The 12555-nt window shown below is 39.0% G+C and overlaps 1 protein-coding gene across 2 annotated transcripts in view; it reads left to right on the top strand.

Moving 5' to 3' along the window:
- RASA3 (RAS p21 protein activator 3) overlaps nucleotides 1-12555 on the top strand; it is a 212352-nt gene that overhangs the window by 134853 nt on the left and 64944 nt on the right. For both annotated transcript variants that reach the window (XM_060233749.1, XM_060233750.1), the window contains exon 5: nucleotides 1118-1194. In XM_060233749.1, coding sequence (XP_060089732.1) covers nucleotides 1118-1194 — 77 coding nt within the window. The remainder of the gene's footprint in view (nucleotides 1-1117; nucleotides 1195-12555) is intronic.

The raw sequence follows: 12555 nt of genomic DNA, 5'->3' as shown, positions 1-12555 counted from the left end.
TTGAAAAATGTCAGCTCACCATCTGCGTAATTCTGGAAAAAGCCCGTTCTCGACTCTTTTATATCTGTTCATTATCAATGTTATTCATTATTGTTGTTTCTAGAAGTAAAACATACTCCATCTTCCCAGTGTATTATCTATTTCTATGTGGTCAGGCCTCAAGTAACATTTCATTGCAGCAGTTACAAACACCAGCTGCTGTCCTCTTTCTTGGGAGTAAGACCCATTTGATTAAAATTACTTCTGAGCAGACCTGCTTAGGATTGCTCTTATATAATATCAGACTCTGGTTCATCAGACAGTGAGCTGACTCAGAAATTCTGATTCAGAGGTGTAAAGTTGTGAAATCTGTACTAATACAGGAAATAAAGTATAATACTCACCAGATAAGCAGACAGCATGTTCCTGATTGAGTAGCTATTTTAGAAGAAATGACAACATAGTCTATCCTAGATCCTCAATTTCAGTAACCAACACTTAATTTAAACTGCTGGGTTACAGAAACTTTTGGTAATTGGTCTTCAAACATACAGCTTGCTCTATTTATTTACTTATTTTTCATTCAGAGGAGAAAATTATTATCTAGGTATTGTCCAGTGTGATGTCTTGATTTTTCACAGACTCTTTCACAAGTTTTGGCTTTAATCAGTTTCAATCATCCAAGGTCATGTTTGGCCTGTATCCTTGAAATTGCTATTGTTGTTGACAAAATTGTTATTGATTAAAATTGTTTTTAAAACTCAGATACCCAACCATGTCAACACTTAATTTAAACTACCGGATTACAAAAACTTTGGGTAATTGAACCTAATACATTTTAAGAATGGTTAGTTGGCACTACTACAAAATGGCTGCTGTAGGAGTTAAAGCCAGTCACAAAATGTTGGGAGATTTCAAGACTGGTATCATCCAATGATAGAAGTGGTACCTCCTGTTCTTTTCTGAAGTGCCTTCCGCTCCACTGATGAGGAGGAAAGCTAGGCTTGGCTCTTTGAGGAAGAAGGAAGTGAGCATGAGCAAACACATGCCGTATGTTGGGGATCACTGCTTTAAAAATGTTTTGACTGGCTATATGGTATGCAATTTTCATATAGTGGCTTACCATTTTGTATTTCAGGGAAAGGTCCATCTAGAGTTGAGACTCAGTGAAGTCATAACAGATACCGGTGTCATTTGCCATAAGCTTGCTACACGGTAAGACTGATACGAATCAACAACTTGACAATATTTACTTGCAGTGCTCTGACAACCATTGTATATGCATGTTAATATATATTAAATATAATCAAAAACAATGTTTTTAAAGAATCTGTCCAGGACCCAAAATACCATGTTACTAGTTCCACAGCATGTGTTGGACTTTTAGTTTGGTTTCCCATCTCTGTTCCCACATGCACCCCAAAATACTACATTGCATACTCACTTCGAAAATAAGGAGAATTTATGATACATGCTATTCAGGTTTATTTTTTAAGTCAACTGAGCTAGAAATGGGCTAGTTTGGAGTAGTTCTTGGATCCTGACCATTGCTTGTGAGGACATCTACTTCCTTCATAAACTACATTATGTATTCTGCAAAAGTCTATTTTATGTTAATTAAAAAAAATAATATGTCAAAGTGTAAATCCTTGATGTCAGTTTTAGATGAAATCCACATTTTACAACCCAGAACTGAAAGATGATATGTTTGTTGAGGCCTGTTAACTGACACAAATGCTAGTCCTTTACCATAAATTACATAGTAGTGCAAACTAGCATAATAATGCAGTATACATTACCATGGAAAAGTCCCTGCCAGAATTTCCTGAGCCCTTCACTTGACCCAGATTATCAGAAATACTGGAAAATATAAAATATTCTATACTTCTGACAATAATTACGAATATTGAACTAGAGCCATAGTAAAAATGGCCACAAACAGGCTGTTAAAATATTAATATGAGTGAACATATGATTCATTAACTGCAGTTTTTAAAATGGAATCTTAACTATTTTATTTTAAAATCAGCAGTACATTATTATTTCTGCATGCCAGATGTGTGTTTATGGGTTGCATCTCCATCAGTAAATGGTTTGCTTATACTGTTAAACAGTTAAGTTAAAGTGTCCTCTTGACAAATTGCCTATAGTAAATATTAGGGTTGTAATTACATCCAGACTTGGAGTTGGACCCAGTGGGGAATTGTACTCATGCTAGAGAACTTGTGCAAGAGAAAGTGCAAGAAGATGACCCTCATTAGGCACTTGTGCTATGTTAACCATATTGTGTCCTCTCTTGCATTTGCACATGTGCTTCACAACCAATTTCTGGACACTATAAGAAGAAGATAAGAGACTGGATTTATACCTGGCCCTTCAGTTGAAGTCTCAGAGCGCCTTACAATCTCCTTTCCCTTCCTTGCCACACAACAGACACCCTGTGAGGTAGATGGGTCTGAGAGAGCTCTTTAGAGAACAGCTTGGCAAGAACTGTGGCTGGCCCATGGTCACCCAGCAGCTTCATGTGGAGGAGTGGAGAATCGAACCCAATTCTCCCAGATATATCTGTGCTCCTAACCACTACACCAAACTGGCTGCTAACATACAGAGAAGAAATTGGAAGTGTTGCAAAATATCTTGCACAAGTGGGAACTGTACTAAGTCAATTTATTCTGCTTGTGCATCACTGGATCCAAGCCATGGCCACGAACTATCTCCAAAAGACTAGACTGGGCAGCTTGCATAGGTGCAGAAGAGGTGACGGTTGTACTTTCCCTCCTTCAAGGCCACCCATGTGCATTGTGTAAGTATAGTTTAGTAGATAAGCTAGTAAAAACTGGGGTGGCTATAATTTTTATTTTTATTTTTCCAAGTGTGTATTGGAGTGGTTTGTTACATTAGAGGCAACCAAAGAATCATAAGTTTGTAGTTTTCTGGTCAAAACTATTCAATTTTCTATTATAATTATAATAGAATAACATTTCCTTTCTCATCACTTCTGATTTTTCTCCTGCTATAAGTTTGTTTCTTATTTTCATGCTGTAAGTTATAGTGTAAAGAGAGTTAAATGTATGTATGTTAAAACACCACCATGGACTAGAATGTGGGTAGTTGGTGCATTATTTTCGCTGTTTTATTAGAATTTCTAAGGTTTTCTTTTAATCTTTTAATCTTATGAGATTATTTAGAAGTACAAATAATCATAATTAACATAATTAGCATAATTGACAGTAACTCTGTGGTTAGACTTACTGTACCACTTGCATAAGATCAGAAAATCCTGGCCACGCAAGAGAATCCTATGATTATACTCCTTCTTATGGAAAACTACTGCAATGGTAATGTTGAGAATAGTTTTTTAGGGAGAGGTATGGTGTGGATTTAATTTCTCAAGTATGCTGTAACCAGTTTGGAGAAATATCTCCAACAAGCTGTGTGGCAGGATCATAACACTAAAAAAGGTATGTATGTCTTCTGTTAGATATTCAGGGCAAGACCCTCTGCAGGCTGGAGTTTCAAATTCTCAGCAAAGCCAGTTGATTCACTAGCTTTTTGTGGGAAGAGACTTGAATTATGTATGAAATTCTGCAAAAGATAAAAGCAGTAAGGAATGTCCAGGTTTACAGGTTATCCTTTTTGTTTATGCGAATCGTAGGCAGAAGCAACGTGACCATCTTCCCTAGTGCAACTTTTTCTTTATAATGGATAACTGATCAAATGCGTTGAAGGTTTTGTTCAGATCCATATCTTATGCAGCCTTGAATTTGCAGCATTGGGTGCTGTTCACTGGGAACCTTTTATATGTGCCTGCACTGAAAAGAGCAGGAAACATGCAAGAACACAGTGGTTCTGTTGTGCAGCTTCCATTCATCACAGAGGAACTTGTATTGTGACATCAGTTCAATCTGTGCCAGTACCCTTTGCATCAAAAATACATTTCAGGCTCCATTTGGAATATTCCGTGAATCTGATTCAGCAGAAAAGGTTGGATTCCAAATTCCTAACAGGTTTGACTTTTCCCAGACTCTGAACACATCCCACAACCAATTTTTTTTTTTTTTTAGTTTATGAAACTTAGTATCTGTTAAGAACAAAGCCAGCTATGAGAATCCAGTGCCATTTCCTTTTCCTGCTGAGGGCCTTTCCGGTCTTTTATTTGATCTTCATCTGATCTAAGTGCTCCTTTCCTGCTCTGAATGGCCCATGAAGTTGTTCAATAGCTTCTTCACTACTTAGAGTGGGAGTGAAAGTCTAGTACAGATAACAGACGCCCAGGGAAGATAAGCTTGAAAGGAAGTACAATGGGAGAGGATGGAATAAGATCAGGAGCCCAGCAGCATGAGGCTTAATTTTAGATCAGTCATGGGGCTTTTGTGTATATAATAAAAAACTTCCCTTGTGTTCTCTTTTCACCCACAAAGGCCTCCTCTGTGGGGGATAGTTGTTTAATATTGAGGTGACTGTGCCAACTTAATTTTAATTTGAATGTGACATGCATTGCCTGAGATATTTTGAGAATTTTTAAAGAACTGTATAAATATTTATCTCATTTTAGAGTGTACTATTTCAAAAAGGGTGGATTTCTGCTCTCCTTGCTTGTAGAGAGAACAACCAAACGTAGAAAAAAGTCCTAGATCACCTGGACTCTTGTCATTTGCTTATGATCAAACCTTCTGGGCTGGTGCATATTTTCTGTCCCTTAACAATTGTTTAGGGAACAGGAATGGGTCAAGGAATCATGTTCTTTCTCTCTTGTCAATCCTTTCTTATATGGTCTCTCCATCCACCCTTAATCATGATTTGTCATGACACCAGCAGGCATGTTAGCCATGGTTAATGAAGAAGAAGAAGAATTGCAGATTTATACCCCGCCCTTCTCCTTGAATCAGAGACTCAGAGCAGCCTACAATCTGCTGTCTTCTCCCCCCACAACAGACACCCTGTGAGGTGGGTGGGGCTGAGAGGGCTCTCACAGCAGCTGCCCTTTCAAGGACAACTCCTGTGATAGCTGTGGCTAACCCAAGGCCATTCCAGCAGGTGCAAGTGGAGGAGTGGGGGAATCAAACCCGGTTCTCCCAGATAAGAGTCTGCACACTTAACCACTGCACCAGACTGGCTAATCAGGATTCACTCCTAATTTCATCCTGTGCTCCTTCATTTTACTTTCTTGTCTTTTATACCTCTGTCCACTTGGCATGACACAATAATTGAGAAGCCAGATGAGTTTGGATTTCCCCCCATCCGGTTTACAGGAAATTTTGTAGTGGTTCCATTATGGAGCGGCACAGACTTTCAATATGCCATAGGGCTAGCTCATACATGCATCTTCATCACTTGCTTATTGCATCATCAAGTGAAATCTTCCATCTATGAATAAACCATACCAGGTAGAAGTCATACTGTGCAAACAGAAGTGTAAAACTCCCATGCTGCTCCCTTGTGCTAAGTTAAGCATAGTGTATTCCAATCCATTCTTCCACTGTGCAAGCCTTTTTTGAGTGCTATGAGATATAGGAAGGAAAGTGATAGATGTTGTGTAAGGTCTTGCACAAGCAGAACTACAGTAGGACTGTTTACATTTTCATTCACACATCACTAGAGCCAAGCCATTGACCATATAAACATGGCTATTTGTTTCTTGGAAATTTACAATTAGGGCATGAAATAAACAGCCTTTACTGTCATCTGTCCTATCATCTGGTATTCAAAGAAATACTGCCCCAGGACTTGGGGGGTTTACTTAGTTATCACAACCAGCAAATGTGCATGAGTCCATGACTTTGTCTCTTAAAAAGCTGGGTAAGCCAGTGGCCATCATGATGCAGAAAGATTAATTCTATGGTGTGTTGAATAGAACTTCCTCGTATTGCAAATAATAAATAGTTGAAGGAAGAGTCTTTTGAAATATCCTTGCATCTCATTTTGTACTCAAGCAGTCATGGGTGGATTTGAATGTAAGGACTGGCAAAGTGTTTGAAAACTTTCCATGGCAAGCACAGATCGTTCCCTGTGTTTCTGTCTTAAAGATCAATGCTAATCTTACAATCTGTGCATTCTAGTATGGTATGCTGTCTTGCATCAGAAAATTTCCAATTATTTCCATGTGCTATAGCAGATCCTGATATTCATGTTCATAATAACAGCAAATACGTTGGTTATAAGATGCATCGATATCTAATGTACTCAAGTAAGGATGTCCAATTAACTGATTGTTTTGTGCATGCACATGAAAGTTTATACCCAGAACTAAACCTTGTTGGTCTTAAAGGTGCAACTGGACTCAACGTTTGTTCTACTTGGTCTGTAGTTAGGATTTTCAGAGACCTTAAATTCCCCACCTTTCCTGTTATCTTTTAATTCCATATCTGTATACAAGCTGTGATTAAAGGTTTGTACAGACACTTTTTATTTAGTGGTTTCTACTCAGTTTTTACTCACTGGCTACCCATCTGTTTCTGGGCTCAGTTCAAAGTGCTGATTCTTACCTTTAAGGCCCTAAATAGCTTGGGGCCAGGGTACCTGAAGAACCATCTCCTCCTGTACTGTTCATATATTGTTACATAAAACTGTCTTTATGTTCCCATTTAACTCATTTGCCTTTGGCTTGGTATTACTTCATCTTTTTATCTAAGGTGAGATGCAACCAGGTTTTTTTTGTTTTGTTTAGTTTTGCTCACACACCCCTGTGATGAAGCTGTTAAAATCTGGAATAAGGAAATTTAAGCACAGTTGACCCTGTTGTTTTATTGAGACCAAAGGCACTTCTTATTTGGACAGCTGTGTCTGCACAGTGGGAATGGGACATGGATCTGTGCCTGTCACTGAAATGGATGCAGAAGCCTTGCTGACTTCAGAGCCCTGTGCTTATAGACTACGACCGTTTTTTCACTAGCATTGCTCTGCTCCCAGGATTCTGTTTTCCATGTTGCAATCAATCAATTTCTCACCAGTTGCTCCACGGATGCATTTTGATGCGGGGCTCCCTCCAGTTCCCCTTGCAGTTTTGTGATGCTGTCTCTTAAGAATTAAGATACTGCATAGGGAACTGGAGGGAGTCCCACATCAAAATGCACCCACAGAGCAACTGGTGGGAAATTGATCATTTGCGCTGGGGGAAAACAGAAATATGGGGGCAAAGCAATGCCATTGAGAAATCAGTATCCCAGTGTAATCCCGTGCAGAGCTAAATTAAAATTTCAGAGTAAATTTTGAATTTCATTTTTACACACACAGATTTTGCTTTCCTTCAAAGAAAAAAAAAGTTTCCTAAATAAAAACAAGCAGAAAGGAATAATGAGAAGCTATGGCGCTTACTCACAAATCTGTGTGTTTTTCTTCAATACCCATTCTGTAGGCAAACATGCATAGTCCATATGAATGCTACTGTTTAGTCTCTCTCAAGCTATCTACCACTTCCTCACTCGAAATCTTCACTGTGTTATGTAGGCTGATTTATATTCCTTCTGCCCCTCAAGGCTTCTCACCTCTGCTTCTGTCTCATCTCTAGCTCCACTGTACAGCTGACACCCCTGCCAAAGATTCTATTCCAGGCCATCTTCATTTTTTTTTTAAGTGTAGTTTACTGCAGTTACCCCCACCCCCAGCGCTGACAAGTCTGGAGAATTCTGAAAGAGCCTGGAGATTTCTTTAAGCTTGAACAAATGTGGTAGTAGTAAGCAGGGCTTTTTTTGCAGAAAACGCCCAGCAGGAACTCATTGGCATATTAGGCCACACATCCTGACATCACCATTATTTAGCACAGGACTTTTTTGTGGAAAAAGCCCAGCAGGAGCTCATTTGCATATTAGGCCACACCTGCTGCCAAGCCAGCCGGAACTGCGTTGCTGTGCATTCCTGCTAAAATAAAAAATAAAAAAAATAAAAACCCTGGTAGTAAGTCATACATTCCCCCAGCTTGAATGCATATGAGATTTAAAGTATTTAAAGACTGTGCTTATAAGAGAGGCCACAAATTGGCCATAAAGTTAATAATGACTGCTTCTGTATAAACATTTTCTTCTGCTTCAGCTACTCAGCTGCCATTTGGTTTTTTGGTTTTGGGTTTTTTTAAGCGTCCATACATCACTGTGGTCTAATCATGCTTCAGCTGTCCTTTTCTCATTCTTTTTCCTGAGCCTGTTTTTCTCTGGGTATTTTATCAGCTGCCATTTTCATCACTGTGCCATTGGATGGTTATTTTCAGGCTTCTTGAAAATAATGTTATTTGTTATATTGCTACATCATTATAACATCGTAACACTATTGCCATAATATACTAGTTCCTCTGATTTTTTTTCTCCTTCCCCCATTTTCAGAAACAGAAGTAGGGAGTTCCAGGACGAAACCTGAGCAGCCTATGCTATTTACACTATGAATCCCATCCCTTGTTCTCCCCATTCATCTACTGTTCACCTTTAAAAAAAATACTCCACAGAAGTCTTCAAGTATGTATAAGGATGTTGGATACCAGTGCTTGCATCCTTCTGCTCCACTCTGCACATTTAAGGTCTTTCTCCAACTTAAGTGGCTCTTTTGCCAGAGGAAGAGCTACTTGTTGGAGGAAAACTCCTTCGGGTGGAGGAAGGACTCAGATGTTGCTGAGTGGAGTGGCAGGATCCAAGCTATAGTTTTCAAAGTAATGTTTAGAATGTAAAGTTTCAGCACTTAAAATCATGCAGATTTCTTGTAGTCTTTCACCTTAATGAAATGTTGCATTTCTTTGAAAAAAAAACCCAAGCTTTTATGACAGTGACTTTGTGATGCTGCCTAAAGTAAACTAGAGTAGCCCTGCTCAAATGCCCTGTTGTTTTGGCTTGCAAAAAAAGGCATGCATAATTTATTCCATATCATGAGCAATATGGAATATCACAATAGCAAATTAGCCATCAAGAGCCTAACTCCTGTAACTCAAAGAGGGTTTAAATAAACAAGAATTTTGCAAAGAATCTTGCAAAATATCTAACATTCAGGCAACTAGTGATGTAAGGTATTAATTAGGGCAGGTGGGACTGGAATAGCACAGTTCCAACGTGCATACTGCTTTCAAAAAGTAATTTCTTGTGTATAATGCAGAGTACCTCAGTAGTGAATTCCATTCTAAAAGACTGCATGGAACACTTTCCAGAATTGCTTTCCTAGAACAGCATCTTTTAGGAATCCTTCACCCACTAAAAAGGTGTGGAAGAGCTAGGATTTAGAGTAAACATTTGTCCTTTTAACTTTTATATTTTTTAAATATACAGAAGAATAAGAGCACATTTAGCTAAAGAAAAGTTCCACCCGCCTGAATTTGATATAGAAGTAAAAATGCATTTATATTCATGAGAAGTAATGTTTATCTACCACTTAAGATGAGTTCAGGTGTGCATAGGCATTGTCTGATGATGGCAACATCAAGCAATAAATGATAAGTTGTGAATCACCATTTCAAGTCTTAAAGGAAGCTTGCCTACCACTTGAAGTAATCTCAGACAAAACTGTTTTTCAGTGGAGGATAGGGTCACGGGTCTCCTCTGGCAATTGATGGAGGTGGGGGGTAGGGTTGCCAGGTTCAGGTTGGGAAACTTTTGGAGCTGTAGGGATGGAGCAAGGAGAGGAGAGGCACCCCAGTGGGGTACAGGGGCATAGAGTCCACCCTTCAAAGCATCTGTTTTCTCCAGAAGAACTGATCTCTGTAGACTGGAGAAGAGCTGTAATTTTGAGGGATCCCTTAGTCCCATCTGGAAGCTGGCATCATTAGAGGAAGTCCAAATCCATACATTCAGTTGAAAAATGACACATCAATATTTTACATGCATTTATTCATAAACTCATACAAATGTATTATGTTAGACAAATGTAATGTGTGAATTGTTATCACACAGAGTTCTTCCATCAGGAACTTGTGAAAACCAGAATGTCATATGTTTTTGAAACTGTGTGGTTCTATCAAAAACCCAGAAAGTAGATTTTTCTTTTTATGCACACATAAAGAAGAAGAAGAAGATATTGGATTTATATCCCGCCCTATACTCTGAATCTCAGAGTCTCAGGGCAATCACAATCTCCTTTACCTCCCCCCCACCAACAGACACCCTTCGAGGTAGGTGCGGCTAAGAGAGCTCTTACCGCAGTTGCCCTTTCAAGGACAACTCCTATGAAAGCTATGGCTGACCCAAGGCCATTCCAGCAGGTGCAAGTGGAGGAGTGGGGAATCAAACCTGGTTCTCCCAAATAAGAGTCCACACACTTAACCACTACACCAAAATAAAGGTGATTTATAGTGTTGGCCAATTTTATCTGTCCAATCCAGTTTGTCTAGCATGACAGACAGAAACTCAGCAAGGTGAGCAACTGTCTTGTCAACCTTGCTACCTATGATTCTTTTACTTAAGGCACCAGGGATTAAACCAGAGTCCTTCTTCATACAAAGCGTTCAATCTACCATAGACCTGTCATTTGGCTGACATTTCCAGTGTGTTGTCAAATCTGCCATGTTGTGCTCTTCTGAAAGTGTCGTGTGCTGTTTCTTATCAATTACAGTCTGCAGTTCTAGGGTGAGTCATTTTTAAATTCTCTCCTTAATTACTTTATTGTATTAAAATCTTCAGGAAGTGTGAAGACCCGTGGAACAGTGTGACAATACTTTGCTGGCACTTCTGAGGAAAAGTCTATGACCTCTTTTGCTTTTGTCAGTACCAATAAACGCCTGTGTCATTTTTAATTGCCTGCTAGGCCAATTGATAACATTTTATAACCCACAGTGGCTAAAAAAAGGGATCATTTGGACAAAGAGACAAATGTTACATACTCTGCATGCGAACTAGCATAGCAAGGTTGAGCATTATCCACTTTCATCCATGCTGACAAATTATTCAGTTGGAATGCATTTTAGAATTTCAGAATTTATAATACATAGCCAGTGATCTTAGAAATATGTGGTAATCAATATAGCTGTTGCTGTGTTATTTTGAATTAATGTTTACCATTTCATTGTTCTGAATCAATAGACTTAAATAGAGGCACACCCTTATAAGCCTTCTCCCCTGACTTCAATGGATCTGGAAGGGTATAAGTCTGTTTAGGATAGAACTTTAGTATTACTGAAATACACTGTCACTTCACCCCAAACAATTGTTCATCGTTCTGAGGATTTCCCTGAACTTATTGGTAACCTCCAGGTAGGGCCTGAAGTTGTTCCAGAATTGCAACTGATATCCAGACTATTGAGATCAGATTCCCTGGAGCTTTGGAGGACAGTCTCTCTGAAGTTACATCTCTTCTGAGCTGTCTCTGCAAACTCTACCATTGCTAGACACAGGACTTTTTATGAAGAAAAAAACCAGCAGGAACTCATTTGCAGATTAGGCCACACCCCTGACATCACCATTGTTTCACACAGGGCTTTTTTTCTACAAAAAAGCACAGGAGGGACTTATTTGTTTATTAAGCCACACCCCCTGATGCCAAGCCAGCTGGGACTGCATTCCTGTGCGTTCCTGGTCCCAAACCTCCAGTAATTTCCCAGGCTGAAGCTGGCAACCTGTTGTGGAACAGGATGCTGACTCCTCCCTCTGTGTACCAGTTTTTCCTAAAATTTCCCTTCCTGATCACTTCTTTATTTTACAATCCAGACCTGTGTTCTCAGTCACCTATTCTTTATTGCTCTGTGCTTAGTCTTTGAAACTCAACTTCAAAGTTCCATCCAAAGCGGAATCAGGAAACAGTCAGTGCTTATTTCCAAAATAAAAATTGAGGTGAATTAAGGATGTTTCCTCCTTTTGATAAGTAATTATGTAGCAGTCTATCCTGATGTCCTGTAGTTTGTGTTCTCCTGCTTTGCATTTGCTGCTCATTTAGTTATTCTGCGTAAAACCCCAAGCACCCTTCATCTAACCAAATTTCTTCACCTGTTATTTAGTGTTATGCGATTAATTTTCTTTTAAAAAAAAAAAAAAACATGTTAATATACAGGATTCTGCTTAACTATCCAATCTCAGATGTAAGACTACTTTCTCTCAGTAGTCTTAATTTTTTGCTATTTTTTACACATTTACAAGTGTTCACTTCTGACACTTTCACCACTTTTCCCAACTCCCTCTCCTTGGATTATTATTCACTCAAAACACAAGGACATGTCATCTTTTTTTCCAGCTATTCCCAGATAGTGCTTCCCTAGGGAAATGGGTCATGATGGTAACAGACCATTGCTTTAAATTAGCAGCACTGGAGTGGAGCCAGCCAGCTTTTCTACTCCATCTCTCCCAACTCCCCTCCTTACCACTTACCTCCTGTTGTGTCACTTGGCTTTTGTCCATGCTGAGCTCATGATGACTCTCAGCATAGTCCTTGGATGATCGAACAGGACCCATCTTTCCTTTCTTATCAATGGAAAATCTGGCTGGGACCAACCCCATTCTTTCTCTCTCTCTCTCCACCAAATAAATCTTCTAAGCACCTCTTTCTTTGTGCATGCATTAAAATTCTTGACACATCTTCAATGAAGAAAATGTAAGCTGACTTTTTGTAGTTACAAATGAAAATGAAAAGAATTTCTGAACGATTTTAAAAAACTTTAATACTGTACATAATTTGCTC

Source organism: Heteronotia binoei, chromosome 3, assembly GCF_032191835.1.
Source record: "Heteronotia binoei isolate CCM8104 ecotype False Entrance Well chromosome 3, APGP_CSIRO_Hbin_v1, whole genome shotgun sequence".
NCBI classification, from domain to species: domain Eukaryota; kingdom Metazoa; phylum Chordata; class Lepidosauria; order Squamata; family Gekkonidae; genus Heteronotia; species Heteronotia binoei.
The sequence above is the reverse complement of the archived record's forward strand: the minus strand, read 5'-3'. Positions and strand labels throughout refer to the sequence as shown.